This window comes from Cladophialophora psammophila, assembly GCF_000585535.1.
Source record: "Cladophialophora psammophila CBS 110553 chromosome Unknown aczJe-supercont1.23, whole genome shotgun sequence".
NCBI lineage: Eukaryota > Fungi > Ascomycota > Eurotiomycetes > Chaetothyriales > Herpotrichiellaceae > Cladophialophora > Cladophialophora psammophila.
In genome coordinates this window covers 159,302-186,151 of record NW_006912944.1, presented here as the reverse complement: position 1 = coordinate 186,151, position 26,850 = coordinate 159,302, and the positions used below count along the sequence as shown (strand labels likewise).

Below are 26,850 nucleotides of genomic sequence, written 5' to 3'. Positions count from 1 at the left end.
CCCACTAGCCCCGAGCGAACCCCCTACTGGCCCCCCTCCCCAGTCAATGCCCAGCGAAGCCCCCGAAAAGGTTTGTCGGGCGTGGAAAATCTGGACAAATGCGCTTCTTTGGCGTCGCCTCGTGCCTCGTGCCAGCGCCGATCTTCTGATGCCTCGATGAGCTGATCCCACCCAGACTGCACCCATGCTCCAGATGCACTTTTGCTACATATAGTATTAATTCCCACGCAGGCATCTGGCTCGCTCGCTCGCTTTGCTTGCTTGTGTTATTCTCATCCTTCGTTCTTGTCCCTCCAGACCAGACAGCTACCTTGTTGTGTCGTTAGTGAAGACTCTGCCCACCGTCGCCCCATGCACGCCCGGACCCTCGCTGTCGCCGTCCATCGTCTTTTGCACCCACCTCTCCGATCGGCATCCTCGCCGTCGACTCATTCTTCACTGACTTCGAGCACCCAGCCCATGCGAAACATCCTCCTTCCATGAACGGCTCGCAGCGCCGCACTCCCCTTCCGATGTTGAGGTTCGTTGAATATGCTGGCAACATCCCCATCCCCTAATATCCCACCTACCGCCGCCCTCGAGTCGGGTGTTGCCGTATATTCCTCCAGTCGACCGCAGTATGATCACCCGATGATCAAGCCTGTCAACCCTCGAACTACCGCCGTGGAACAGGCCAGTACACCCCGAAAACGTCCTCCATCCTACGATCTAGACTTCCAAAAGCCCCGCAGGATACAAAGCACGCGGTCCCTCGACCGCTACAAATACTCGCCCCGGCCTCAACCCCGCGTAAAAATGGTTGATGCCGCAACACAATACTCACCCCCAAACCAACAGAAAGCTGAAAAGACCCCAACCAGTACAATCGCAGGCCTGCAGCTGTCCGAAGGCGACGACCATCCACCCAAGACTGCCCCCCTCCCGTCGGCTGCGAAGCGACGAGATGACACAGTTGGCACCACCGGCACGGCTGGCACGGCCGGCGGGGCTGCTAATCCCGCCAAATCGGAGAGCACGACGGGTTCAGGCCAGACGAAGAGGTTGGCTGCTGAACCTCCTGCCGAACCGGAACCGCGCACAAATGGGCTCGCGTCAGAAGAGGCGCAGACCACACAACACTCCCCGGTGAAAAAGGCGCGTCCGGATGCCCCGCCAGTACGAATAATGCCGCTGCGGTATGAGACCTGCAACACGCGGGATCTGGTGGTGTTGATATCCTCAATGCTGATGGAGCTCATCCGGTACAACGATGCGATTCCGCTGCGAGAAGGCCAGCTCACCCGCTTCCATTCACGAGCCCCTCCGGGCATCTCAGTCCTCGACTACCTCCAACGATTGACCACTCACGCCACATTATCTCCACCGATATTGCTCAGTGTCGTCTACTACATCGATCGCCTCTGCGCGCTCTATCCGGCTTTCACCATCAGCTCCCTCACTGTCCATCGATTTCTCATAACGAGCGCCACGGTCGCAAGCAAAGGCCTGAGCGACTCGTTCTGGACCAACAAAACATATGCCAGAGTGGGCGGCGTCAGTATGAAGGAGCTCGCGCTGCTGGAACTTGAGTTTCTCACCAGAATGGAGTGGCGCATTGTGCCTAAACCGGAGGTCTTGGTGGATTATTACAAGTCACTGATCGCTAGAAATTCTCAGTATCAGCTCGAAACTACATAGCATCAACAAGGTTGGTGTGGAACTCTTGTTACTCACATGACTTCCCCTATTTCATGTGTACTCGGCCTGGCGCACAGCCAGACACAGGCGTATGCAAGCCAGGGGGTCACTATGCGCAGACGGGGAGCGGAAGTACGGAGTATAAACCATCCTCAGTGAGGAGGCCGCTTGCAGACTTTTACGAGATTTGATGCCGTCTTCCGAGACGAACAGGAACCAGATTTGAACGGCCGATAATTATACCACCATTGTACTAGCTAGAAGATGCCAATCACCAACCCGCGCGAAACGGAGTTGGATTAGTGATACATATTCCACACTCGGATTCATGCCATGTCCAGTATTAGGCGTCACTGAATATGCCGGAGTCATTGCTTGCCCTTAAGCCCTGAAGCATTAACAAGCCCACCCGTCTACTCGTACATCATTAATAGGGTCTTATATCTACCGAGCCCCTCCGCTCACCTTGAGTGGGAGCATAGAATACACTGGAGAGCACCCCTCTTTGTAGAAAGGAGAGAATGTGCCCGTCTCGGATCATGAGGCTAGGTAGGAGGAGGAGCCAGCCCGGGCTCGCCGCCTCTCGTCCTCCCGCTCCTTCTCGTCCTCCCGATCCTGCTGCCTCTTCTCCTCTTCCACGAATTGTCTGGGCTCTCGAAAGAAAATGTGCCATGAATGTTTTTCTGTTTCATTGTTGTGGGTCTTGTCCTGGACAATAAATCTTCGATATAGAGTCGCATTTCTTGCTGCCCACGCGATGAAATATCCGAGGAAACTTTTGTCCCGCGCCCTCACAGCCTCTTCACCCAAGTCAGCGCGGTCCCAATCTCCAAAGCCAACTAATCCAGAGGGCGACAGAATGTACTCGGAGCTCTGATTCCAGGGCCGGGTTCGAACGAATTCGTCGGGGTCGTCATTACGGCCTCCGTTGCACCGTGACGCCTCCAATGATCGCGATTGTAGTCGATTCAAGGCTAGCGACATGTCAATGTACCTAGTGGAGGTTAGCACTGCGTGTTCTTAAGAGGAGGCAAAACGAACTTCTGCTGCGTTACGCCATGGCTGTCCTTCGCCCGCCGTAGGATCCATGAAGAGATGTCCGGTAGAAGAAAGAGCTTCCAGAATCGCTGTTTGTTTAGCGACTTCTTTTCGAACCAGTGGATTGCCCAAATTGCCTCTTCCGGGTGACGAACCAGGGTACTTTCCGTGATACACAAAACAGTTCCGCGTGGGAAGAGTCTCGTCATTGGGCTTCTGGGATCAAGGTTGGAATCTTTCATCTGGTGGAATGAGGACGAGATTTCGTGACAGAAAACAGATGCAAGTCGGAGGGTTTTACAGAAATCGCGTAGATCGCAATATGTCCTTTGCTGCTCGTGGAATAATACAACGCCAGTTCTGTTGGGGAGGTTGTCCTGAAATTCTTCCCAGTCGTCCTCCTCCGTATCCATGAAAACCTTACGCGGGCTCAGATATTTATACAGCCATTGCTTTACAGCTTCGGCTTCGGCTTGGTTAGACTTCCCAAAGCATATCATTACCCGCGGCTTGCGTTGTGTTTTATCCCACCCACAGAACAAGTCATCGAATTTGGCCGAGAAGGATAACATCCCTACCGTAGATGATATGGCAGTCGTGTAATCCATCAAGTCTTGAGATGGGGCCAATTGGCTGATAGGCACCGCAGTCTCCGCTGAACCTGAGCGTTCTTTCGCCGTTATCGTGGTTGATGTTGGAGTCGATGCCGATGGCTCGTCTGGACTCTTCACATCGGAGCGCGCTGAATCTGCACTTTCTTTTGCTGTTATCGTTGTCGGTGTTGGTGTGGATGCCGATAGCTTGACTGGGCTCTGCACATAAGCGCGTGCCCCGTCTCCCATGACTAATCGAAGTTCAGGTTGTGAAGATTCGGGCTGACGTCCAGGCAGGTCTGTATTCTGCTCGCCAGTGCCTAGTGGGATGTAATCAGCCCTTCCTGGATCATTCTCCAGGAAGACTCCAGGTAGCTTGTTGCGGACAGCAAACTGCAATCGAGGTTCTAGGGTGCTGACTGTCCCCTCTCTGATGTTTCTCCATCCAGAAGCTCGACTCGAGTACAAGATCAAAATGAGACTATCCCGAGGTTGAGGGTATTCCCAGATGGCACCCAAATCATACTCTTCTAAATATCTCCTTAGATCTTCAGTTGCACCCAGAGTATTATCATGAGCCTGGATCGAGAAGTTCCCCACATTCTTCGGGTGTAGCTTCGGTCATTAGTAGGGCATATACTTAGTATTGGGATTTTGAAACTTACCTTTCGAGAGAAGTCGGAAAATTCCTGCGCGTTCATGGCCCACTTGTCCTTGAAATGAATAGTCAAAAGGAGCGCTCCTGGCTCTTTTACACCTCTAAGTTTGCCGATCAACCAAAGCGGTAACCCGACTAATGTCACAGTTCCTATCTCGTGGTTTCCAGCCCTTATAATGACATCAAGATTTCCTGTCTTTCCTTGATATGTGGCCCTCGAAGCCAATCCACCAGGCCCCGGAGCCATGGTCTCTTTGGAGGGGCCATGGTTGAAAGAAACATCGGCGGATCGTGGCTGAAAAGTTGATATGTTAACGGGCCTTGAAGGCACGACGACATCATCATGCTCTGGCGCTAGCGGGATAATTACGCTGTTCGAGCGTGGCTGTAAGGAGGGTGGCCGTCTCTCAGCGAATGCATTCGATGGTATTGAATCGCGTGACTTGGCCCTAATAATTGGTACTGACTTCCTAGTAGATATGTTTTCTCTGGACGTTTCTGATGCGCCCCCATTTACAGCTGCCTTTTCTGGTGCCTTGGATGCGTTTGGACTGCCCGCCGGAGCTCCCAAAGCTGGCGCTGGTAACTCGCTTAACAGATTCTGTTTGGAACTCTGGAGATTTTCTTTCTGTGTGGGTAGATTCTCGACCTGGGCTTGTTCCATCTCGTTGTCTTCAGGGACAAGCAATGGAGAATGCCTGGTCTTATCTCTTTGAGCAAGATCTTGAACTTTAGGAGCGGGTTGAATGCTCCCAGACATTGCCCATTCACCTGGTGATCTCAGATCGAGCTTTGATATATCTGGCGGACGTTCCCGGCTCGCGAGTTTGGAATACATATTCTGTTCTTTCAGATTTCTGAATCTCTGTCCTGCCTTGTTTTTTCCCGGAGCTTTCGCTATCGGCCCAGTGTGAGCACCCTCCGGCTGTATTCCAACAGGCGGGGTATTGACCGCGTCTCGCTTGGTCTGTTTGGATCTCGGGGTGGGGGTTACATTAGTCTTGTTTTTCTTCGATGCTTGAATCGCGTTAACAATTTCTCCCCCCTGCTTCCCTGTCGACGCCGGGGATAAATTAGCGTTGCCTTGCGTTAAAGCGCTGAGAAAAGGCGCGGTGGTGGCTTCTGTCGTTCCCTTTGCCGCGGGAGGTGGCTTTGCGTTGACTTGCTTTGGCGTCACCTGGGCAGAGCCTGCGTTGGCCATCTTAGGCTTCTGTAGACGGGCCTGCTTTGCTCTACCCTGCACTGCGACTTCCGAGTGTTCTGGAGCCTCCTCCTTTACAGTCGCTGAACGAGATCTATGCGGTCGCTTAGAGCCGGGCCGGTTTGGAGTTGGAGGAGATACTTGTAGCCGGTTAACGGGGGATCGAGGCGCTGGCGACTCAGACTTTGCCTGCCAACTGGGCTTTTGGCTCGATGCCCTCCCACGGGTTTCTTGGAGTTGTTTTTGTTCTTCTTGTTGTTGGAAAGCCTCCATTCGCTCCTCGACCTCAGCAACCTGTTCTGGGGGTAGGAAATCACCACTGTCACGCTGCCGTTCCCATTCGGCTAGAATGTCATCTGAAAAGTGCTCAGCAGGCTCCCAAGTACATTCGGCATCTCCATATCCCTCCCACTTGGTGAGAAACATGGGTTTTCCATTGATCTCACGTTGATAGAGGATCCTCTCGAGGCTGTAAATGTCACTGTCGTCATCCGCGTTGCTATCGTCCATATTGTTTTTCCCAGCCTCGAAGCAGGAGTGCGAATAAGATGCAAATGGGAATGAATCACACGAGCTGGAGTCAGTCACCGGCGAAGAGGTGGAAGCCCCAGTGTCAAGGGCGAGTCAAGGGCTAGCACAAACCGCTTACACCACAGCGGATACTCCTTTTGAAACACAAGTTAACGGTCTGTTGTTCATTTTAGCTCTGTGAAGACCGGAACTCGGCAAAAAAAGCATGCGTAGTCATGTTCAACTCCATAGAAGGTGCAAATCCCAAGTCGACACGAAACACAGGTGATGAACCACAGGTGAAATATGCGTGAAGGACTCTATCACGTGAGCGCCAAGATAATCCGCAGGATGCGCCTTGGGGATTATCCTCCTTGGCCTCTCAGGCAATCATTCACCTTCTTGTGTGGACCTTAATATCACCACCTCCCAACTGCATTGGCAGCTCGCACCGTCTGAGGCCAGTACGAGACTTTGAAGAGCGTGTCGTTTCACCGAATTGGTGCTGGACACGACCGAACCCCCAATTTCATCGCATCCACTTTTTCGGTGTGATCGAGGCTCACCCTATCCTGTTGGTCATGGCGAACGACGAGTACGATTTCCTCTTCAAGGTCGTTTTGATCGGAGACTCAGGCGTCGGCAAATCAAACTTGCTGAGTCGCTTCACTCGCAACGAATTCAATCTAGATTCAAAATCCACCATCGGCGTCGAGTTTGCGACCAGATCCATCCAAGTTGACACCAAGACAATCAAGGCACAGATTTGGGACACTGCGGGACAGGAGAGATATCGTGCTATCACGTCTGCCTACTACCGAGGAGCAGTCGGTGCCCTCCTGGTCTACGATATCAGCAAGCATCAGACCTATGACAATGTCACGAGATGGTTGAAAGAGCTGCGGGATCACGCGGATGCCAACATTGTCATCATGCTTGTTGGGAATAAGAGTGATCTACGACATCTACGTGCTGTTCCTACAGAAGAAGCCAAACAATTCGCCAGTAAGTCTCCATCTGGTTCCGCGGCTATCTTCGTTGAGCTGACCCAGGAACAGGTGAAAACAATCTCTCTTTCATCGAGACCTCGGCGCTGGACGCGAGCAACGTCGAACTGGCATTCCAGAATATCCTAACAGGTGAGACATGGTTACGAACCTTTAACGGCGAGTGCTGATCCTCCGTGCAGAAATCTATCGGATCGTCTCGAGTAAGGCTCTCGACAGCGGCGACGCGGCGCAAGCACCAACTGGCGGTGTGAAGATTGACATGACTCCTTCGGGAGCCCCAGATGCCAAAGGTAACAAGTGCTGTTGAATTGCACAGTATAGACATCAGTGATTGTCAGGAGCACGGCGTTCTCATGCGCATGACCCCGGGGGATGATGTATTGAACGTGATCATGAATCATACGGTTCGACGGCGGATTACAATGGCTTGATTCAAACCAGAGAGTTACATTTTTGCTCTGTTCTGCAATCGAAGACTGCCTCTCAACACTTTCCATTCTACCCTTCGGGTTTCGCGGGTGTGACATGTTGGTAGAGGATACAAGGTACTCCAGAGCAAGAGTTTTTCTGCTTGAAATGTAACCATCGATGGTCTTCTACATTAGGGTAGACTACCCATAACCAGACCGGAACCGGAGTGATGGGCTATGGCCTAGCGGCCGGTAACGTTGGTAATATCCATAAGCTTTCACAGACTTCCAGGTTCTATGAGATTGTAAGGTGACCTGGGCGACGCAGGCAGATGGCCCCGATAACCATGAGCCTGAAAATCCCGTAACTCCCGACCCGCTGGTCGATATTTAGGAGGCTATTTGTCGGGCACACGATTGTGACGGTGGGAGTCCCGACTGGCAAGCCCTTGTTGATGATACTGACAACTCCGCAAGGTCGCTGCCGCGATGGTTGTATACTTTTGGCTTTGAGATCGCCAATAGAGCAACAGACGGCGTCTGAAAGGGATTTTGTAGATTGAACCTTTGTCCTCTTCTAGTTTCGCATTGACAGGCCAATTCGCAGATTTCTTTTCGAGTAATTGAATGTAAACATGCCGAGCCATTGAATCACTCGTTGTAAAAGTATAATGCCTAGTCTCCCCTTTATTCTCATTTCTGATAACAGACACAATACAGCGACAAGGTTGGGTTGCATGTTTACCGTCGTTGTAGAAAGGAACCGAAGTGAAGTTGAAGCACTAGCCACAGGTTCTCTGGCAGTGTATCAGAACTTTGCAGTCCTCCCGTGAGTTAGGCTCTACCGGATCGGCTGTCAGCAGAAACTGGATAAGACTCAGAACTCCCCGACAGAGACGATCGAGGACGGCATGGTGACAATCCTCCAGGGCCGGCTGCCACAATGCCTGGCATGGCAATCGCAGCATGCATTGGCGGAATTGATGATCCTGATACTACTGATGCGCGACGCATCAGATCGACGGGATGTTTGATGCCTTGGCCCAACAAGCGAATTCGACCACCACGGATTCGTTTCAGGAAAGCCAAACCTTCTTGGACATTGAGAAACACCTTGTCGGCCTCGTCGACTGGAAGCAGGCCTCTTGATCTCGATTTCCGCTTCCTGATCGCTTCTGGCACGAGCCACCGCCACAATTCACCTGCCCACCGGATAATTGTGCCTGCCACGGCATCAGGAAGAAGTCGTATCACAATGCCCACCGGAATGGACATGAAGCCCAAGACTAGGGAAATAGCCCATTGGACGCCATTCAGCCTTGTCACCACGAATGCATCTCCACCAACGAACACGATCACCAACTGGCCAACACCCATGATGGTGAACATCAGCATGAACAGCCAATTTTTGTGCAAACCTTCGAAGATGTTGAGTTTGTTGTCGATGCGCCTGCTGTTGACAAGTTTGAAGATCTGCATCCACACGAAGACATTGAAGACCAAGGTCCTCTGCTCGTCTGTAGGATAGTGCAGGAAATCCGGCCCGGCGAAGTAGAGGATGAATGTAACCGTGAGTTGATAGAGTGATTGGCCCATGATCATCTTCCACATTGTGACGTTGATTAGTGGCGTATATCTGGGTTCGGGCTTCCTGTCTAGGACGGTATAGTTTGGCGGATCTGTAGCGAGAGCCAATGCGGCAAACGTGTCCATGATTAAGTTGACCCAGAGCAACTGAACCGCAGTAAGGACAGATTTTTCGTCGTTGTTCGAAACTGCTGAGACAAAAGTGAGTATGACGGCCGTGATGTTCACTGTGATTTGAAACTGAAGGAATTTTTTCACGGAGTCGTTCACCGTGCGGCCCCAGGCTAATGCCTTAACGATGGATGAGAAATTGTCATCCATGAGGATTATGTCGGAGGCTTCCTTGGCGACTTCAGTTCCTGTAATGCCCATTGAAAACCCAACGTCGGCGGCCCTTAGTGCTGCCGCATCATTCGTACCGTCTCCTGTCACCGCCACCACTTCCCCGAGCTCCTTCAGAGCTTTGACTAGGATGCGTTTATCGTCTGGACTGGACCGCGCAAGGACGCAAAGACTCTTCGCTGCTGATTGTAGCTCGCGCTTGTCAAGGTTGCGGAATTGACTTCCTTCCATTACCATGCCGTCATCCTTGAGAATGCCACATTCCTTGGCAATGGCTCTGGCTGTTTCGATGTTATCGCCTGTCACCATTTTCACAGCTACCGACGCACGCTGGCAATCTTTCACTGCCGCAGGTACGCCATCACGGACTGGGTCCTGGATCCCGACGACGCACAAGAGAGTCATTTGCTCAAAGACATCTGATGCTTGTGGCTGCTCGGGAAAGTCCGGATTTGAGCTTGCTCTCGTTGGTGGCGGCCACTGGTCAAAATCGCGGTAGGCGATTGCCATGGTCCGCAAGGAGCGGGACGCATATGTGGATATAACATCCATGAGTGTCTTCCTTTGGGCGGCCTCCAGCGGAACATGCCCCAGCTGATCCAGAGGCTCGCTAAGCACTGTGGCACACTGTTCCAGTACGATCTCCGGCGCTCCTTTGACAAACAGGCGGTACTTGTCACTTGATGTCTTGACCACGACACCCATGTATTTGCGGCGAGAGTCAAATGGGTACAGCTCCACCATGGGGTAGTTCGACCTCTCGACGCTAAGTGGACCCAGCGCGAAGTTCCGCTTCGCCCAGTCGAGGAGTGCAGTTTCGGTTTTAGATCCTATATAGGTCGGTGCTCCTTTTTCAATCCCTTCGAACGCGGTGGTGTTGAGGGCAATCGACTCCTTTAGTATTTCCCGTAGCTGTGGAGGAAGCATTGACATGGCGCTGTTCTCGGAATCTCGTAGACCTGTAGCTCGTGCTCCAGGGAGCATTGCCGCTGTGGCTGTATGGGATAGGTGGTTTCGGTCCGTAGCTCTCGTATGGAGCGCTGCAGGCGAGGAGGAACTTGGCTCTTTCGCGACCTTGTCGCGATCGCCGAAGGATAGCGCTTTAGCCCCTATTGTCCCTGCTACCACAGTCATGACGTTCTGGGTCAATGTTCCCGTTTTGTCGGAGCAGATAACCGTTGCATTTCCCATTGTCTCGCAGGATTGAAGATGTCGGACTAGATTGTTGTCCTTCGTCATCCTCTTTGTCGCAAATGCCAGAGCGAGGGTGACGGCCAGAGGTAGGCCTTCAGGGACAGCGACCACAATGATTGTAATCGACGTGACAAGAATGTTCATGAAGTGTTGGGCCTTCTCATCAGCGCTTCGGTCGTCTGTGCCGAGTCTGGCTAGAAACTCGATCAGGAGGACAGCGAACAAAAGCAGTCCAGCGCCGGTACCAATCTTAGCAATATATCCTTCAGTCATATCAGCACAAGTCCCTTAAGTCGCAGAGGAAGTCTGAACCTACCGGCGAGAGCACTTAACTTGAACTGCAGGGGGGTCAGATCCGTCTCCTCATGCAGGGATACCATCGTATGCCCAAACCCCGAGTGTATCCCAACTGCAGTAACTAGGAAGGTACCAACACCTTCGGACACTTTGGTGCCAGAGATCATGAACGGATCAAGCTTCTTTACGTCTCCTTTTTCTGCTTGGAGTGCAAGGACATCTTCCGCGGGTGTTTTCTTGATGAGATCTGACTCTCCGGTTGCGGATGCTTCGTCACAGCTGACGTTATGTCCCTCAATGAGGATGCCGTCCACGGGCAGAACATCACCTGGTTCAAGCACCACTACATCTCCGACCAGGATGTCATGAATTCCAATTTTCATCGCCCGGCCCGATCGGATGACCTTGACGAGCCTGTCTTCCCTTTTCCGGTTGAGCTTCGCAAACTGCCGTTCTTTTTGCCAATCATTCAATGCGCCGACAACCACAACAATCAGGATAGCGACGATGATGGCGACTCCCTCTACCCATTCTACCCTCGCACCTTCTTCGTGTGTGGGGCCGAACGTCTGGTACAGGCCTACTGCAAGGGACACCACAGCAGCAACACTCAACAAGATCAGTACTTTGTCGTGCATTGCGATCCAGGCGAGCCTCCATATCGATTTTGGCTTTTTCTCCGGAAGGACGTTTTCGCCAAAGACGCGTTTGCGGTCCACGAAGCCATGGCACTTTTTGTCGCCTCGTTCACGTGGAATTTCCGGGCCGCTTGGCAATTTTTGCGTTTGCAGGATGGCCCCTGTCTGGATTGCCTCTTGGGAAGAGATACGTCCTGTCGGGTGTTCCTCGTCAACGCTCAATCCAGCGCGGAGGTCCGTTTTCAGACCCTTCTCCAGAGCCGCCAGCCCGCCCAATTCAAGGAGGGTGGCATGGCTTTTCGGGTTCGTAAGCTGCGAAAGTTGTTCTGGCGAGAAGGCAAATGGGTTGTTTTTATTAATTGCCTGTTCTTCACCACGCTTCCGTTCTAATATGATTGCGGGTGCCATTTAACACCTGAGGGCATCGGTGCCAGGCTCCAAAATGATGTTTCAGTAATTGCAACAAGTGATCGTTCAGGGCAGCTGTGAGAAGAAAGTCGCGAACAGGCTTCGCCATGAGACTGGAGGGTTGTTAAGAGAGAACCACGGGTTGAGTGAGAGCACGAGGTTGTCCATTTTCGAGTCTTGAAATGCTGAGCCTCCCTTGGCCAAAAAAAGTCACGCCCAAGCATCGCGGTAGCCGTTGGATGAGGCCAGAAATGAAGAGGGAGAATTAACGCAGAAGCATCTGATTTGTAGACGATTTCTTGCCGCCATGGAGAATCAGACCACACTCGAAGAATCTACGTACCCGCCAAGGCTCACATGATTCCATTGTGATCAGTGTGTAACTTTGGTTGGAGGAAGCCGACCAGTAGTGCTTATACAAGTGTAAGTACAAGCACTTGTACTTGTACAACAAGTAATGAATAAGATGCCACACTAGACTGCAGGTTTGTCAATTTGATGAGTGATGCAAAGTGCATCTGTCGCTCGCTTGGCGTCAGGGTCAGGTCGGGAGATATCCCTTTTCGGTTTTGCTGACGCCGCTTTTGAGAATCCCCGTAAGGGCGATCTCTGGTCGAAGAGCTAGTAAGGGCGGCAGGCCAATTAATACTCCTCGAGGTTCGTCTCGAAACGGCGCAACGGACAGACATACTGGGTACAAGTACCCAGTAGACAGGTGACGCCAAGGCGCCAAGCCCGGGATCGGCCATTTCAGGGGTCTCTTTGGCCGCTCAACATAAAAGCTGCGACTAAGCCCGGCCGTGCCGCTTTTGTGTCACCAACACTCGGTAAACCATTTTGCTATATCGATGGTTCAGGAGCTGGTGTCCCCAGATAATTCAGCGACAGTCAAATATGGGCCTTTTCCTTTCAGAACCTGTCTTATTCTCTGCAACCATCTGTGCAGGGTTCGCGATATTCTTTTCGGCTGAAGAACAATCTGACCGGGCGTGTACTCTGCCGCTCAAAACGACCTTTCTCCCTCCTTGTGCTACGCCGCTCTCCAACACAACATCGTAGCTCCTATATTCGGAAGTTCACCTGATATCCATGTACCGCCTCCGGGTAGATCCCCCTTTGCTGATCTTCGTCAAATGTCGGTGAACGATCGCGAAAACGGCCAGGCCGATAGCCGATAATTCCCATCGCCAGTACAATGATAGAGGCGATGAACGTGTAGTTCTAAATGTGAGCGGCTAGTCAGCATAGCGGCCGCGTCGAAAAACACGCGATTATCTCAAAGAAGACGGTTGCTTTTTGGCACACACATTTTCCGCACAGATAGTTGCCCAAGAGATTCCGCTCTTTAAGTCCTGCCCCTTGCGATAAGACGTCCCTGGCCACAGGTCGAAGCCATTCTTCTTACTGCCTCGGGAGTCCACCACCTTGAAGTAAACGACCGCCGTGAACCAGAAAGCGATGACCACTCCAGAAGAGAGGTTGACGCCCCGTGCGTGCCCAGGGCTCTCGAGCTTGTGCCACTGATAGATGAAACAATTAGCTCGAGTTCTCCTCTGGCCTTATGTTCCTCCTACGACAAGTGAGCACATACACAACTGCAGAAAGTTAATCGAGACATCCAACCTACCACGCTCGTAAGCGCCACAGCGCCAAATGTCGTCCAACTGGCCCAGGCATTGATCACAGCCCATGCTGATGTGTTGAGCCTAGTCTGGGAATTGAACACCATAAGATGGCGCGCAGACAACCGCTCCTAAACTAAGTGAATCTAGACGCCCAAGATGCTGACGGCGATTAGAAGTGCTATGATCCGCAGCCCGATTCGAAAATGTTGAGAAGCGCCCTGCTTTCTCTGCTGTCCGAAATAGCGATTATCGTGGCCCTTTCGTACGAGAGGCTTTTCAATCGTCTGTCTGATCGTACTTGTCTTCTGCACTACGATGCCTATAAGGCACATAGGATGACGAGGGGGTATGAACCATAATGGTTGATGGCGCTGTTGCTCTAAGGTTCGGTGAGAGGTGCTCAACGATAGGTATTCTTAAAGAGGAGCGTCAACGCGTTCCTCGCTCTGCTGCTTGATGTAGCCGGCTGATATTCGTCAGACCTATCGCATTTCCAGGTCTGGCGACGATACCCTTAAAAGTAAAATTAGTGGATAAAGAGAATGGAGCAGAAGAGCGAAAGTAGAAGGGAAGCCGTTAGATTATGACTCCACTACAAAGAACCCCGAAGTATGACTTCTCGTTCACAGGGGATATTGCCCCCTGGCACTCGCCGCAATCTTTTCTTATTTATTCTACGGAGTAAGGTGGCAGTCTAGCCTCTGGGAGGGTGAGGCCCACGAGTTTGGCGCCGCGGCTGAGGTTGTTTGCCCCGCGATGGATGAACTTGTTTGAATACGTGGACCTCAAAAAGAGGGGGTTGGACCAACCTCGAGGGTCTGCAGCTGACCAATTGAATAGGAAACTTCGTTCTAGCCGTGACGGAAAAAGCTCTAAATACTTTGGGTGCCACAGTGCCAAGATGTCCAGGATATGGCCGAATCGGGCTAGGCCACCATGAGGTTGTCCCAAAAGTTGGAAGCCATATAATAACCACATCTCTGATGAAGCACTCGACTTTTTATGAAACTATTGTTAAAAAGTGACCAAGCTTCACCTATCTTGAAGCCAGGCCAGGGAGTTTTCCATCCGAACTCCCTTCGCACCTTCCTTCATTCGTCTGTCTGCCCACACTTCACGCTAAACCCTATATGGCCTCAATGCTCATGTTGTAAGGAATGAATGGCTTCTACCATTCTTAATCGTTTATCATGTCCAATAACCGATATTATGGAGCATGGATGATCAATCGATTTACATAGTTTCAATTTCCACTTGTCAAGCCATTTACTTTGGGGGATACCTGTGTCCCAGCCCCCTATCTGCCCCTTACATGGCTTCAGCCTCCGTCAATTTGCGCCATTTGACAGTATCTGCAAGCATTGTCCAATAGGTGGGGCTAGGCAAATCAGGAGCTGACCTCCACCCTGACATTTGGGCAGGTCGAACCATCTAGATGGTATATGGTGCTCGGCAAAACCAAGCAAGCAGCTTTCCAGATGCAGAACCATCATCCTTTTCCGAGGAAGCCACTACAGTATATACAATAGACCACCGGAAGATTGCCTTACCATTTTTTCCTCAGCCTTTCTTTGGCCGGCGATATCTCCCTCCAAGCTTTCCCATCCCCTGATTGTGGGGGGAACTCCAATATCAACGTCATGCCAACGCAGCAAAACTACCCAGCAGCAGCACCAGCAGCAACTGCATCGCTATAAGCCAATACAATTCCATCAACATTGGCAGTGTTGATCAAGGTTTCAAGTGCAACCTCTACTCCGATATAACCTGTAAAACTTCGTTCAGGAATTTGACAGTCCGGGGTGCCAGAACGTCATCGGGTCGGGCATCGTCTGTTTCACCCAGGGATTATTCGACAATCCTCTCGCTCAGTCTCCGGCGGTTGTAACCCTTGGCCCACCAAACATCGTCGCAATGACAGGGGGCGACACCACCCATTTTGTGAAGAACCCGATTAGCGGCGCCTATGGCCCTATCGAGTGCGATGAAAACAGTAAATCTAGAGCCTCGTTGCAGAGGAATACTGATTGTGGCCCACCTTTTGCCCAGGGTTTACCGTTCAGCATTTGCCTTCATGAAGAAAAGTGTAGCCAGAGTGTCACGGGGACGGGAAACTACGGTAATACTGACGAGTCAGACTATATGAGCACGCTGATCCAGACAACCATGGCGAAAGCAACGAGAGGAGGTGCGGGCAATCCGAACCAAGCGGCTCTCGTCAACATACTTTCCCTTCTTCAAATAGTGATTGACGATCAAACAGGGAGCAACCGGGCAGAGATGACACTATCCATTGACGCCCAATGCTCGAATGTCAGCCTAGTCGACTCCGGCTGTGATGGCCTGCTGGGCACCATCACGAGTGCGGTTTTGGGGGAGATTCCTGGGGTAGGCGAGTTCGTTGCACCGGCATTTGATATTACCTGCGAGGCACTCGGTAATTAATATGATCGGAACCAAAGATTGCATTGCTTCTTGACTCATGCTTATCGCACTTTTCTATTACTCGAAGACATCAGCTGGCCCTACCCCCTAGAGACATTGTTCGATATGATGCGTAATGATACTCTTCCCGGTTCAACCGTAGATTATACAGGCTTTGCAAGAGCTGGGTTCAGCGTCCCTAGGAACCAATTTCCATCATTTCCATCCCCGGTCCCTAGCCTCAGGGAATCAGAATAAGTTTATTCCGGTTCGGAGATATTGAGGATGATAACGTTCGGGACAATGCTAGAGGATACAATTAGCGAAAGCAGCGAGGGCTTCTTCGCAATATGTGTCCTGACCCTTTCTTCTGAGGCTTGAGTGGGGAGAATGATTACGCTTGATACCCAATTGCCGAGTTTTTCATAGAGGCTTACCCGTAGGTATAACAAGTAGTTCAAGTAAAGTCGAGCCATACTAACCTCACTCGGGCCAGCCGGGGAAGCACAGCGCGGCATTACCTTCGTCCCACTCCGGGGTGAGCAGCGATCAGTTCTTACTCTCCTTGGCCCCTCATTTTCACATTGCTACGAAAGACTTCACTAGGAAGACTCTGCTTTTGTTGGAAGATTAGTCCTTCCCTCCTCTGATAGCCCTCTCCCGATCTATCACGGTCTTGGCACAAGCACAGTATTCCTAAATGCCAGATTAGGACTAGTGGCACCTCACCCGCCTACCAAGTATTCATCCTCCACGGGCTCGTGGCCACTTTCCTTATATAGTCCTTGTACTACAATTCATATGTCAATGTGCATCATTGATCTGGTTCGCTAGGTGATCCCTCTGCGTGCGCGCCGTGATATTATCCCACGCGTCATTCCGGCCAGCTTGCTTCCTTGAACATCGATTCCCATCTACAACCTCGGACTCTGACTCCCGAGCTCCTATTCAGGCGGGCAATCTTGGTAAGCATGGCTGCTCTGCCCGGAGATCTTTAGGCGCGAGGAGTGCGGGGAAGTGGAGCAGGATCAACCACCCCGGGCAAGGGTATACCAAAGTACAGTACATTCCACCCCGGGCGATGGGGATTACTCCGCAGAGTATACTTATCCTCGGCTATGTATCCAGCTGGACGGTTCTGATAAATTCAGTACTCTCGGGGGGGGGGGGTAAGGCTCCAGTCCCCACATTCTGTGATTACTCCTCAAGGCTTCACCGGGCATCTTTCGCTGCAAATAGTAATCATGGCAGGAACCACCTCCGAGACGAAGGTCGACACTGTAAATGGGACGACGGGCGGCGCGGGCGTCGACTACGATGCCTTGGTCATCGGTGCTGGATTTGGCGGGATCCGGATGCTGCACGAATTGGGCAAACGCGGTCTTTCCGCCAAAGCATTCGAGTCGGGATCCGGGGTCGGCGGAACATGGTACTGGAACAGATACCCAGGAGCCAGAACGGACAGCGAAAGCTGGGTGTACATTCTCACCTTCTTAGAAGAGTTGGGAATGGATTGGGACTGGAAGGAACGCTTTCCCACTCAGCCAGAGGTGGAAGTCTATCTCAACCGCGTCACAGATCACCTCGATCTCCGCAAGAAGATCGAATTCAACACCCAAGTCACAGCAGCACACTGGGATGAATCGAAGAATGCGTGGAAAATTACAACGTCAAAAGGCAACACATACACTTGCACCTTCTTGATTACTGCGACAGGGCCTCTCGCCACTCCACTAAAGCCCCCTTTCCCTGGGCTCGAATCCTTCAAAGGTGAATGGTATCAGACAGGGCTCTGGCCGAAGCATAAAGTGGACTTCGCGGGGAAACGTGTCGCTGTCGTGGGAACTGGCGCCACTGCCGTCCAAGTTATTCCTGTTGTTGCACACAACGCCAAAACTCTAACTGTCTTCCAACGGACACCGAATTATGTCCTCCCAGCACGCAATTATCCACTCACCGAGGACCAGCAGGTTGCACTGAGGCGTGAATCTGAAAAGGTCTTGAAAAGAGCCAGAAGCCAATCTTTCGGGATGGACTTTGTCGATGCCACGCTCAAGTCGACTGACCTGGAAACCGAGGCCGAGATCCAAAGAGTCCTAGAGTTCGGCTGGGAAATCGGCGGATTCCGATTCATCTTCGAGACGTTTGCTGACATGCTGACCAACGCCAAATGCAACGATATGGCAGCCGAGTTCGTCCGCAACAAGATTCAATCAATCGTCAAGGACAAGAAAACTGCAGAGCTGCTTTGTCCGCATTACACCATCCTCTCGAAGCGGCCACCTCTTGGCCATTTTTACTACGAGACATTTAACCGAGACAATGTTGAGCTGGTTGATGTCAAGGACGACCCGATCCAGGCCATCACTCCAAATGGTCTCCACACCGGCACAAAGGAGTATGAGTTTGACATGATCATCTTCGCTGTCGGGTTCGACGCCATCACTGGAACTCTCGCACAGATCGATCTCCGCGGCAGCGAGCACCAGCTCCTCGCGGAGCAATTGAACAAGGACATGGCGACAGCGTACGGCATTACTGCCCCTGGATTTCCGAACCTTTTCATGGTGTCTGGGCCTCAGGCCCCATTTGCCAACATTCCGGTCATCATCGACAATACGGTGGACTGGATCGGAAAGACCATTTCCTTTATGCGGTCGAATGGCTACGAGCGGATTGACACCAAAGAGGACTTTGCGAAGAACTGGAGCGAACAGGTAGAAGCCGCCTTCAATGCCACTGTGCTTCCCGAAGGCGCAAAGGAGACACGCTCGTGGTACATTGGAGCGAACCTGGAAGGAAAGACGGTGAGGCCGCTGTTCTGGTTCGGCGGCGTTGGTCCGTACTTCGCTCACTGCGAGAGGGAAATCAACGAAGGATATCCTGGATTCGTATTCTCGTCTCCGGAGCAAGCGAGTCGAGCCAGGCTTTGATGGCATGATGCGTAAGACTCGAAGCTTAGGAAGACATCGCTGTTAGAAGACGGCGTTCGCCCACACGTTACGCCGCGCACAGCTTAGGATACGACTCGGTAAGTCTGGCCTAATGCGACATGGAGTCTGGAAGCGCACTTGGCCATCCAGGGTGTTGAAGAGCACGTACACCAGTGAGGGAAGGTTTCGAAAGACCTCTCTCGGTTCTTATATCCAATGCCGTGGCGCTCTATGTGTAATTTCACAGAGTTTTAAATAACTGGAGCATCTCCGGTGTAATTGAATATGTTTGTCTTTTCCTGGTACACTAGATGCTGTATTGCCGATACCAAAATCAACCTGGTGAGTTACCGTAATGGTTCTATGTTGCAGGACGCATTTCGCCCCTTTTTGTCGGTCAAACGGCCCAACTTCTGCCTGTAACCACAATTCCAGCCTTCTCTTCCCAGATTGCTTCCCGCGCTTGTTGCACATCCACTCCTCGCGCATGCAACACTGTTACCCAGTCTTGGAAAAACATAGACCCACTCTCGAAGAAGCATGGATCGTGAGTTTGTTGTTCTATGAATCGTTCCACGTCTGTGCGACTGACTGCATTGTCGAACAACCACAAGATCTGTGCAGGTGAAAACTTCAAGAATGACTGGATCAAGTAGAAGTTCTGCAGATCACTGCCCCATCCTTGCATGTGCCTGATCCGGAGTTCCTGGACGGTTGGTTTGTGCGAGTCATTATCAGAGTCGCGAGAGCTGTGGAAAAGATCATTGAATACTTGCGGAGTGGATGCGACGGGACGGAGGTACGGATACTGCAGGGAAAGATGGAACTTCTGCGCGTCTTCGGGTACCCTCGAATATACTTCTCCATCGGTGGGACAGATCTCTGTGGCAAGCAACTGTTCGAGCAACCCGCGGAAATCCTCCAGCTCAAAAAGTTCGTCGTTCGACCACGTACGCAGGAGCTGAAGTCGTTCTATCGTGGCTGTGGCATCAGTGCGCGCGGTGCGATAAGGAAATTGATGAAATGCTTTGGCGTAGCTCCATAGCCTGTAGACTGCGCGTCGCAGTCGACGAGCTTCGTGGCGATCGAAAACTCGTCGGTTGACGCTCTCCGCCTCTGGCCACTTGAATTTGGGGAATATGTCGACGTATCGCTGTGCTATGCGAGCAACAGCAGTGACCTGCGAGAGTAAGGCAAAAGATAGCGGTGGAGAGCGCCGTATATGCAGCATTTGACTGCTGTTCTGGGTCAAGAGTTGTATAATATCTTCGACTGGTCCATCTGTTTCGTCTATTGTGCTGAAGAAGAGTGCCAGTTTTTGCGATTTGGGTAGGATTTCATAGAAGTAGCGACAGGTCAGAGAGAGACTTATGATGTCTGGGACGGAGGAGAGGGATTCGAAAATGCGGACGAGAAGCTCTGGGGCGAGATGTTGTAAGGCCATGGTTCTATGCTATCAGCCAAAGCTCTGAGGACGGCGCAGGGACAACATACAGATCCTGTTGAAGTCGGACAGTATATAGGCGGAGGAGAGCATACAAAGCGCAGCTGAGAGGCTGCTATCGCCCAGTGGTCTCAACAGGCTGAGACCCCAACCTTGGGGCTATCCAAGAAAAATAACGTATATGAGTGTGCATTCATGGAAAATGAGGTGTCAATTCGCCCCAGCCCGCTCTGCCGCGAAGTGCGGCGGGCGTGCATCGTTTCCATCATCTAAAGGAGAGATGGAAGAGCGACGCTTTTCGCTTGCGCAGTTGATGGGTAAGAAAGAAGGAGAGCAATGTTGCTCCACACGCATGAGGATGAGAAAGCGGTCTAAGGCTTGGCGGGACATCGTCGCCATTCCACGTGATCATAGTCAGGGCAATAGGTTCCCCCTTTTGCCCCTTTTTCTTCCGCCCTGATCGAATTCCCTACCGAATACTCGGTACTATTACTTGGTGCAATTATTATGCATGTCTCATTTCCATCATTGTGATCCTGGCAACCTGGATCTGGAAATCCTTCAGAGCACCTTCTTCAGCCAATCCCATATCGCATGAGACATGGCCCCATGCTCCAACCCTGACTGAGCATCAAGCATACAATCAATATGCACCTGCTTGGGGCACTCGACTGCCTCCACATTCAAGCCCGCTTCTTTCAGCTTGTGGCAGACCTCCCTGATATCGTCGCAAAACAGCTCGTGCGTCCCGGCCAACGCGAGGATAGAACTGACCGGCGTGTCAGCCCACCATTTCGAGTCAGCGCGAGCTGGGTCCGAAAACTCGCCACGTTCGTCGTCGGAAACGAGATTGCCGACTAGTTCTGGGATGATCGTCGTGGAGACGATGTCCTTGTCCTTGTTTTCGATCCACGATTTGCTGGTGCCGACGGAGAGATCGACCCAGGGCGAGATGAGGAGCGCGCCTTTCAAGGGAGAGGCAAGTTCTAACCAAGGGATTCCGGGATGGGAATGCTTTGTCGCGGAGAGGATCCCGAGGGTTAAGTTGCCGCCGGCAGAGTCGCCGCCGATAATGACCTGCAGAGCTTGTTAAAATGGTCTGTTCCCACTCATTCCTTCCAAGGGTGACAGCAAGATGTCTCTCACATCTGACGGCTTGCGACCAGATTGTAAAACAGTCTTTAGAGCTTGTACAGCCTGTCGATACTGCGTCGGAAATCGATGTTGAGGGGAGAGGCCTGCAAGATGACCAGGTCAATCGTCCATGCGTTTTGCTCACGGCATTGGAGTGTCCGTTCTCACCATATTCAACGAAGGCAATCGAGAACGGTTTCCCCTCCTTCGCTAGTCTTTGCTGCGTATCCACTAGGAAAGCAATATGCCCTGGCATAGCTGGAAGGCCGAGACCTCCGCCTAATGATAGGTTCGAACGTCAGCTATACTCAGCAACGCAATGAAAGGAAGACCAAATCAGGGCTCTATGGATACCATGAAAGTACAAAATCGCGCTTGGAGCAGAACTATCCCCGATCCAATGCACTTTCGCACCCTCGCTGTCTGGGATGTCTTCAGTCTTCACCGTTTGACCTAGCCGCGCGCACTCGGAGGTGATGATGTCTCGCGTAGGTGCTGAAACGCTCATTGCGGCTTCAAGGGAACTCATGCCGCCACGAACTACCCGGTTGCGCTCATCATGGGCTTGGGAGCGCGACATGGTGAGTCGGACTGGGTATGCTAGATTGGGTTATTATTCAAAGGGTCCACGAATTGTCTGCCTTTTGTTCCTCAAGCGTGATGAGTATTGGGAAATGGATTTCACCTGACCACTTCATTCCCAGCATCCGGCAAGGACAGGCAACCACAGCCTCACTCGCTCGTTCATGTCGTGGAGGAGAGGCCAAAGAACCAGGAACCGGATAAGGTGGAGATGGATGTCCCTTTTCCCGAGGTTCAAAGGAACCCCGTCCTTCGGAATTCAATTCGCTTCGAAGAAACCTTATCCCCTCTTCCCATCGGCCCAGCCTCTGAGAGAGAGTCTCGGAGTAGCTTTTCCGTTGCGGACTGCTGTTGGCAGGGGATTCAGGTGATTGCAGCTCACTCCGGGTATCCTTTACACATAGGCTACGCAACAGTCCACTCTGCTGGCTGCGAAATAGATACTGCAACGTGGCCTAGAGAATCCGGGTGTACGGTATAATAACCAATTTTCACGAGCTTAGTAGTCTTTCCCTGCTGTCTGCCTTGAAGGATGAGGCCATAGGTATGGGGAACTCCCTTCGTCAAGCACACAGCGAACTTGTCAAAGACCTTGGGGTGTGCGGCGATGCACTCGGACAATTTCGCTTCGTGAGATTCGTTATGCCCCCCCAGCATCCAAGCACGAATAGACAATCACAAAGCACGGTATGCCCTTTATTCGAGCCGAATATTGCTGCTTGCAGTATGCGCACGCTCCCATCGGGCTGGATTTGCTAGGATGCGACCGAAGGATGTAAAACCTCCTTAGTACAATATGGTGGTGTACCTCGGCGGGTAGCAGACTGCATTCTGTAACGCGAGGCTTCCGCGTTCTCGAATGGTAAGATATTTCCATCCAAGTCTTGAGAATGGATTGAATAGATTCCAAAGTGAAGGTGACTCATTCGAAGCCAGCCAGAAGTCGGCACCGATCTTGAGAGCCGCTTCACGTAGAAATTTCAGAGGGCACATGTGCAACGCTGGGTCGTTATTCTCAACGTTAGGCTTGATTTTGAACTATTCGGTGGTACCTAGGCTAGACATCACGGCTTCTGCACGACCACGCCGTGCAGAAGCGCCCACTGGCTTGGATAAGAGGATCAACCCTAGACCCCAAGCTTCGAGAGAATAGATGAGTTTTATCCACGGCGGCTCTCAGTTGGCGCGGTTCAGAGGACACTCATTTTCAAGGCTGTCTCTAACATGGATTCTCATGAAGGGGTGGATCGGAGAGTCTTCGACTCCATGGCCCTTGATGAGAAATGAGCCTAGAATCTGGGTATCATGTGATCGCATATCCCAGACAATGTCGTTGAAAGCAAAAAGTTCTTCCAATGACATTGTTTCGCCGCCCGCGTCGCAAAGAATATTCCAATCTTTGTTTGCAAAGGCCATGTTAGGACGAAGATAAGCCTCCAGTAGCGTCCAAACTCCGGAAAACCAGTCAGAGGGTTCGAAATGATAATAGGAAACAATATATCCTCTTCTATTCATCCACCAGCCGTGGAGTCTCTCCATAGCTTCGATCAGCCTCCGCTTCCATGGAGGGTATCTAAAAGTTGGTGCCGAAAGTCTTGTTAGCTGCAGCGGTAGGTTGCGGCCGCGTTTAGCAGCTTTCATAAGACTTTTTGCCTCACACATACCGGGCTGACTGCTCAAGACTGCATACTGAGCACTAAGCCATCCAAGCGTGGAATATTCCCCGATCCGGTCGTCGATGTAGTTCAGCCACGCAAGGCATGCGGTGGCGTCTTGGAAAATGACAGCTTGTTTAGCGATCTCTTCTGATATTATCGAAGCAAATGCCCGATCGTCGGCTTGTTGCGGGATGCAAAACAGATCGAACCAGATGTAGGCAGTTGAAAATCGACCCTTTAAGCCAAGAAAAACGTCTAGGAGACCAGCCACATCGAACCTGTAATTGAGCGGCAGCTGCCACGCGATGCCGGGGACGGATATACTTTCCGGCCTTCTCCATCGTCCCCAGGTGTGTGAGGCGCATGAGTACTTGTGTCAATGTACCCACGGTTTGTTCGACTCGATGTGCCAGAGATACCTTGGAAATCCCGAGCGAGATGTGTCACGCTTTCAGCCACGGACAATAATCCATTCTTGGAGTTGGATTCTCGAGAACGGAGCATTCGTCGTAATTGTCCAATCCTTGGTTCCAACTGAGAGATGTGAACTTCCACGAAGTGCGCTGCGCCGTTCTCGCCCGCCACGCTAGTCGCCGGGTCTCGTCCAGGCTGTGAAAGAGCATCTCTCTGAAGACTTGTTTCGAATTCTCTACCGCTGCGACCCAGTGAGCAGAAGAAAATTCTTCTCGGAACCAAATCCGCCATGAGTTTCTGATATAGTGTTCGATGTCTGACTTCTTCACTTGCCAGGTGCGAGTCCCGAGCACTTTGACCTTCAAAGGCGACGATTCCAGGTCCATCAATGTAGAGCCAGTGGTAAATTTCTTGCACCGTCCCCTCTATCTCATACTCGCTGTGCAACCACTCCCGTAACATCAAAAAGGAATAAAACTGGGCAGTAGAAAGAAAGGGTCGAAACCCGCGCTTGGTCATATCCTTTGACCCAAGATCCTCTGCCTCGTTCCAGAGAGCCGCGGCAACATTCCAGTTACCTTCAACGGAAGGGGTTTCGCAGTTTGCCGTCAGACGTCCGATTTCCGCTTCAGTCCTTTCCTTTTTGTTACTCTTCATGAGGAATAGTATCCTTGGGCCTACTAAGAAGCGGTCTGCATTGGGCGCCATGAACTTTTTTTCCACTTGCCACCAGATTCCGACCCCTAGTCCACTTGCCACTCCTAGTCGAACCCTTTGATGATCCCGGCCGCTGGGTGGAGACGTCCGCCCTTTCAGATTCAATCAGTGCTGAAGCGGTTCGTAAATAGTCGCAACCGAGATGATAGCACAAGGTTCGGTTAGTCCGAGTCTCGAACCCGCATTAGGCTGCGCTCATTCTTGGGAGTGGAACCATGAGGAGCATTGCGTCTTCTTATAAGGAGCGGTAATGTTCAAGGGGAAAACGCTTGAGCGTGATGAGAATATTGAGAATACGAAAGAGCCAATAGAAAAACGTGCAGGGCGGCGTTTTTCGTTGTAGTGCATTGCGGGTAGGAGTGGAAGAGGTAGGTCGGGGGCCAGGTTTCCCTCATCTGCAAGGCTGCAAGGCTGAGTTTGTTCATTCGAGATCCCGTCCACCGTCCACGTTTAGAAACCATTGCTTCCGAAGCAATGTATCTGATGGCAATTATGAGTAACGCCCTTTCCGGAACTCTAGTCTCACATCATACATGGCCGGCAAAGAGCGCCGCCGGCGCGGGTTCGTTGCATTAACTGTTTTCAGCTCCTTTGAGAGCTTGCATTGCATTCCCTCGTCGCCCGGGGCTTTACGTCGTCTGGTATATGGGAAAATACCAGCTCGGTTTCGAGCTCTGTTTATCAATGATCGAACATATCAGGGAAGAATTCATCTGCTTGTGGGTGCAGACATCATTTCCGCGCCCTTTTGTGATCGACAGTCCTCCTGCAGAAGATCGCAAATCTTCTAAAATTCGGGGCTGCAAGCTTCTTCTGGTCGGCAGTTTGCGATGAATATCATCTCATGACAGAAGACATTCGGCAACCGTGGTGGCTTCTTGTCACCAAAATAGTACTTCTGTGAAGTACCGAGTATTGTGGAGTCTCCCCAGATCGCTTTGATGTTTAATGCGACTGAGTGAAATCTGGCCGCAGGTGCGTCTGAACTGTGCTGCGATAAGTTTGGAAGGACGAAAGAGCCCTTCTCAGGACCGGTACGAAGGCCAATTTCCGCCTCTTGCTGGTACGATGATAGACTTGCAAACGTTCATGTTCACCCAAAAAGGTTCGCATTGTCGAGCGCGGATCTCTTTCTCTTCGACCCTGGATTCAACCCTAATGTTTTTCGCTTGACTGCTAGATCTTCAGCACCGCCTCTTCGACTTGCGTATTTGTTGGCCCTTCGCATCCTTGTCTCGGCCCGGAGTGCGTTAGGACTGACGAACTGTTTGTTTTCGAATATGACTGGACCCCCGAAGCTTCCTTCCAGGATGACAACCGGTGTGAGGACAAACCGAGGCCCAATCTCAACCAGCGAAATGTCGTCTCCTTTTACACGCTCTTTGTCGTCCTTATCTGGTGCCGACTCACGAATCTCGTACACGCGAATCCAAATCTTTCCATCAAGCCCGTAGATACCAATGACACGATCAATAAAGGGCTTCATTCCGCGTATACCCTTGGGCGGGACACAAAATACTCCACGAAACATCTCCCGTAGCAGCGAACGGTATTCTTGGCCCGGAATCTCCTCGTCGAAACTCTTGTCGAAGACAACAATGCCTCTCCCACCTTTTAAGCAATTCCCTCCAAAACCCAGCTCGGCCATTGTATGCACGTTGGTCACGCTGAATTTGGCCGTGGGTCCGTTGGGAGCTCGTGCGAGCCATAGGTACAGGTCTTGACCGTGTTTGCGTGCTTCCAGGAAGAAGACGTAGTTGCAGGAATGGAGGTCGGCAAGGCCGTTGAGGGCGGAGTTGTAGTTGTTGGAAGACTTTGTGTCGAGCTTTGTATCTTTGTAGGTGTGAGGGAGTAGGACGTGGAGGTCGTTCAGAAGATGGCGGTGTCTGCAGATGTCAGTAACAAGCCATATCGAAGACGCAGCCCAAATATCTACCTGTATGAGACTCCGCGAGAAGTGAGCATCAAAACTCGGTTTCGGATCTCCGGGGCAAGCTGAGAGAGATCATTGAATTTTTTCTGGTTTTGAGCATATTCTTCTACGATGGAGGATTCGGCGCGCAGGGTTGCGCTACTGCCTGCGGACACGACTGAAACGCTCTCATCTGAGTCGGAAGCGTCGCCCGACCGCATCGCTGACTTGTATGCGGATGCCATGGCCAGAGAGAGCGAGCCGCTGAGGTTGTGGAATGGCGAGGATTGTGAGCGCGGAATCTTTGGGTGCGAATGTATTCTGCGGGGAAGAAAAAAAAAATTTCTATGGAATTGGAGATGAGGTATGATCGATGCGGCGAGCAGGCAACTGAGAATAGCGACTTCTCGCACCAAGACTTGAAAATTCCGCAGTGAACTGGAA

General features: G+C 51.6%; 11 protein-coding genes across 11 annotated transcripts; 4 read left to right on the top strand and 7 right to left on the bottom strand.

Annotated features, from left to right (window-relative positions):
- Positions 1 to 531: 531 nt before the first annotated feature.
- On the top strand, positions 532 to 1,677 carry A1O5_11036 (phosphate system cyclin PHO80; the record flags this gene model as incomplete). Its single annotated transcript, XM_007751609.1, has 1 exon — positions 532 to 1,677. One exon carries the CDS (start codon positions 532 to 534, stop codon positions 1,675 to 1,677), a length of 1,146 nt encoding a protein of 381 aa, XP_007749799.1.
- Positions 1,678 to 2,214: 537 nt separating this feature from the next.
- Positions 2,215 to 5,677, bottom strand: A1O5_11035 (uncharacterized protein; the record flags this gene model as incomplete). The annotated part of the gene is made up of 3 exons (XM_007751608.1): positions 2,215 to 2,671; positions 2,719 to 3,923; positions 3,974 to 5,677. 3 exons carry the CDS (start codon positions 5,675 to 5,677, stop codon positions 2,215 to 2,217), a joined length of 3,366 nt encoding a protein of 1,121 aa, XP_007749798.1.
- Positions 5,678 to 6,258: 581 nt separating this feature from the next.
- On the top strand, positions 6,259 to 6,994 carry A1O5_11034 (Ras-like protein Rab-11B; the record flags this gene model as incomplete). The annotated part of the gene is made up of 3 exons (XM_007751607.1): positions 6,259 to 6,682; positions 6,736 to 6,816; positions 6,867 to 6,994. The coding sequence occupies 3 exons, from the start codon at positions 6,259 to 6,261 to the stop codon at positions 6,992 to 6,994; spliced, it is 633 nt and encodes a 210-aa protein (XP_007749797.1).
- Positions 6,995 to 7,931: 937 nt separating this feature from the next.
- On the bottom strand, positions 7,932 to 11,563 carry A1O5_11033 (Ca2+-transporting ATPase; the record flags this gene model as incomplete). Its single annotated transcript, XM_007751606.1, has 2 exons — positions 7,932 to 10,483; positions 10,537 to 11,563. The coding sequence occupies 2 exons, from the start codon at positions 11,561 to 11,563 to the stop codon at positions 7,932 to 7,934; spliced, it is 3,579 nt and encodes a 1,192-aa protein (XP_007749796.1).
- A 1,062-nt stretch (positions 11,564 to 12,625) lies between these two features.
- Positions 12,626 to 13,292, bottom strand: A1O5_11032 (uncharacterized protein; the record flags this gene model as incomplete). Its single annotated transcript, XM_007751605.1, has 3 exons — positions 12,626 to 12,784; positions 12,871 to 13,083; positions 13,191 to 13,292. 3 exons carry the CDS (start codon positions 13,290 to 13,292, stop codon positions 12,626 to 12,628), a joined length of 474 nt encoding a protein of 157 aa, XP_007749795.1.
- Positions 13,293 to 15,102: 1,810 nt separating this feature from the next.
- Positions 15,103 to 15,633, top strand: A1O5_11031 (uncharacterized protein; the record flags this gene model as incomplete). The annotated part of the gene is made up of 1 exon (XM_007751604.1): positions 15,103 to 15,633. One exon carries the CDS (start codon positions 15,103 to 15,105, stop codon positions 15,631 to 15,633), a length of 531 nt encoding a protein of 176 aa, XP_007749794.1.
- A 1,223-nt stretch (positions 15,634 to 16,856) lies between these two features.
- A1O5_11030 (uncharacterized protein) lies at positions 16,857 to 18,545 on the top strand (the record flags this gene model as incomplete). Its single annotated transcript, XM_007751603.1, has 1 exon — positions 16,857 to 18,545. One exon carries the CDS (start codon positions 16,857 to 16,859, stop codon positions 18,543 to 18,545), a length of 1,689 nt encoding a protein of 562 aa, XP_007749793.1.
- A 397-nt stretch (positions 18,546 to 18,942) lies between these two features.
- Positions 18,943 to 19,989, bottom strand: A1O5_11029 (uncharacterized protein; the record flags this gene model as incomplete). Its single annotated transcript, XM_007751602.1, has 1 exon — positions 18,943 to 19,989. The coding sequence occupies one exon, from the start codon at positions 19,987 to 19,989 to the stop codon at positions 18,943 to 18,945; it is 1,047 nt and encodes a 348-aa protein (XP_007749792.1).
- A 561-nt stretch (positions 19,990 to 20,550) lies between these two features.
- On the bottom strand, positions 20,551 to 21,703 carry A1O5_11028 (uncharacterized protein; the record flags this gene model as incomplete). Its single annotated transcript, XM_007751601.1, has 4 exons — positions 20,551 to 21,066; positions 21,136 to 21,227; positions 21,292 to 21,402; positions 21,478 to 21,703. 4 exons carry the CDS (start codon positions 21,701 to 21,703, stop codon positions 20,551 to 20,553), a joined length of 945 nt encoding a protein of 314 aa, XP_007749791.1.
- Positions 21,704 to 22,881: 1,178 nt separating this feature from the next.
- On the bottom strand, positions 22,882 to 24,434 carry A1O5_11027 (uncharacterized protein; the record flags this gene model as incomplete). Its single annotated transcript, XM_007751600.1, has 2 exons — positions 22,882 to 23,695; positions 23,749 to 24,434. The coding sequence occupies 2 exons, from the start codon at positions 24,432 to 24,434 to the stop codon at positions 22,882 to 22,884; spliced, it is 1,500 nt and encodes a 499-aa protein (XP_007749790.1).
- A 1,153-nt stretch (positions 24,435 to 25,587) lies between these two features.
- Positions 25,588 to 26,651, bottom strand: A1O5_11026 (uncharacterized protein; the record flags this gene model as incomplete). Its single annotated transcript, XM_007751599.1, has 2 exons — positions 25,588 to 26,380; positions 26,431 to 26,651. The coding sequence occupies 2 exons, from the start codon at positions 26,649 to 26,651 to the stop codon at positions 25,588 to 25,590; spliced, it is 1,014 nt and encodes a 337-aa protein (XP_007749789.1).
- Positions 26,652 to 26,850: the final 199 nt, after the last annotated feature.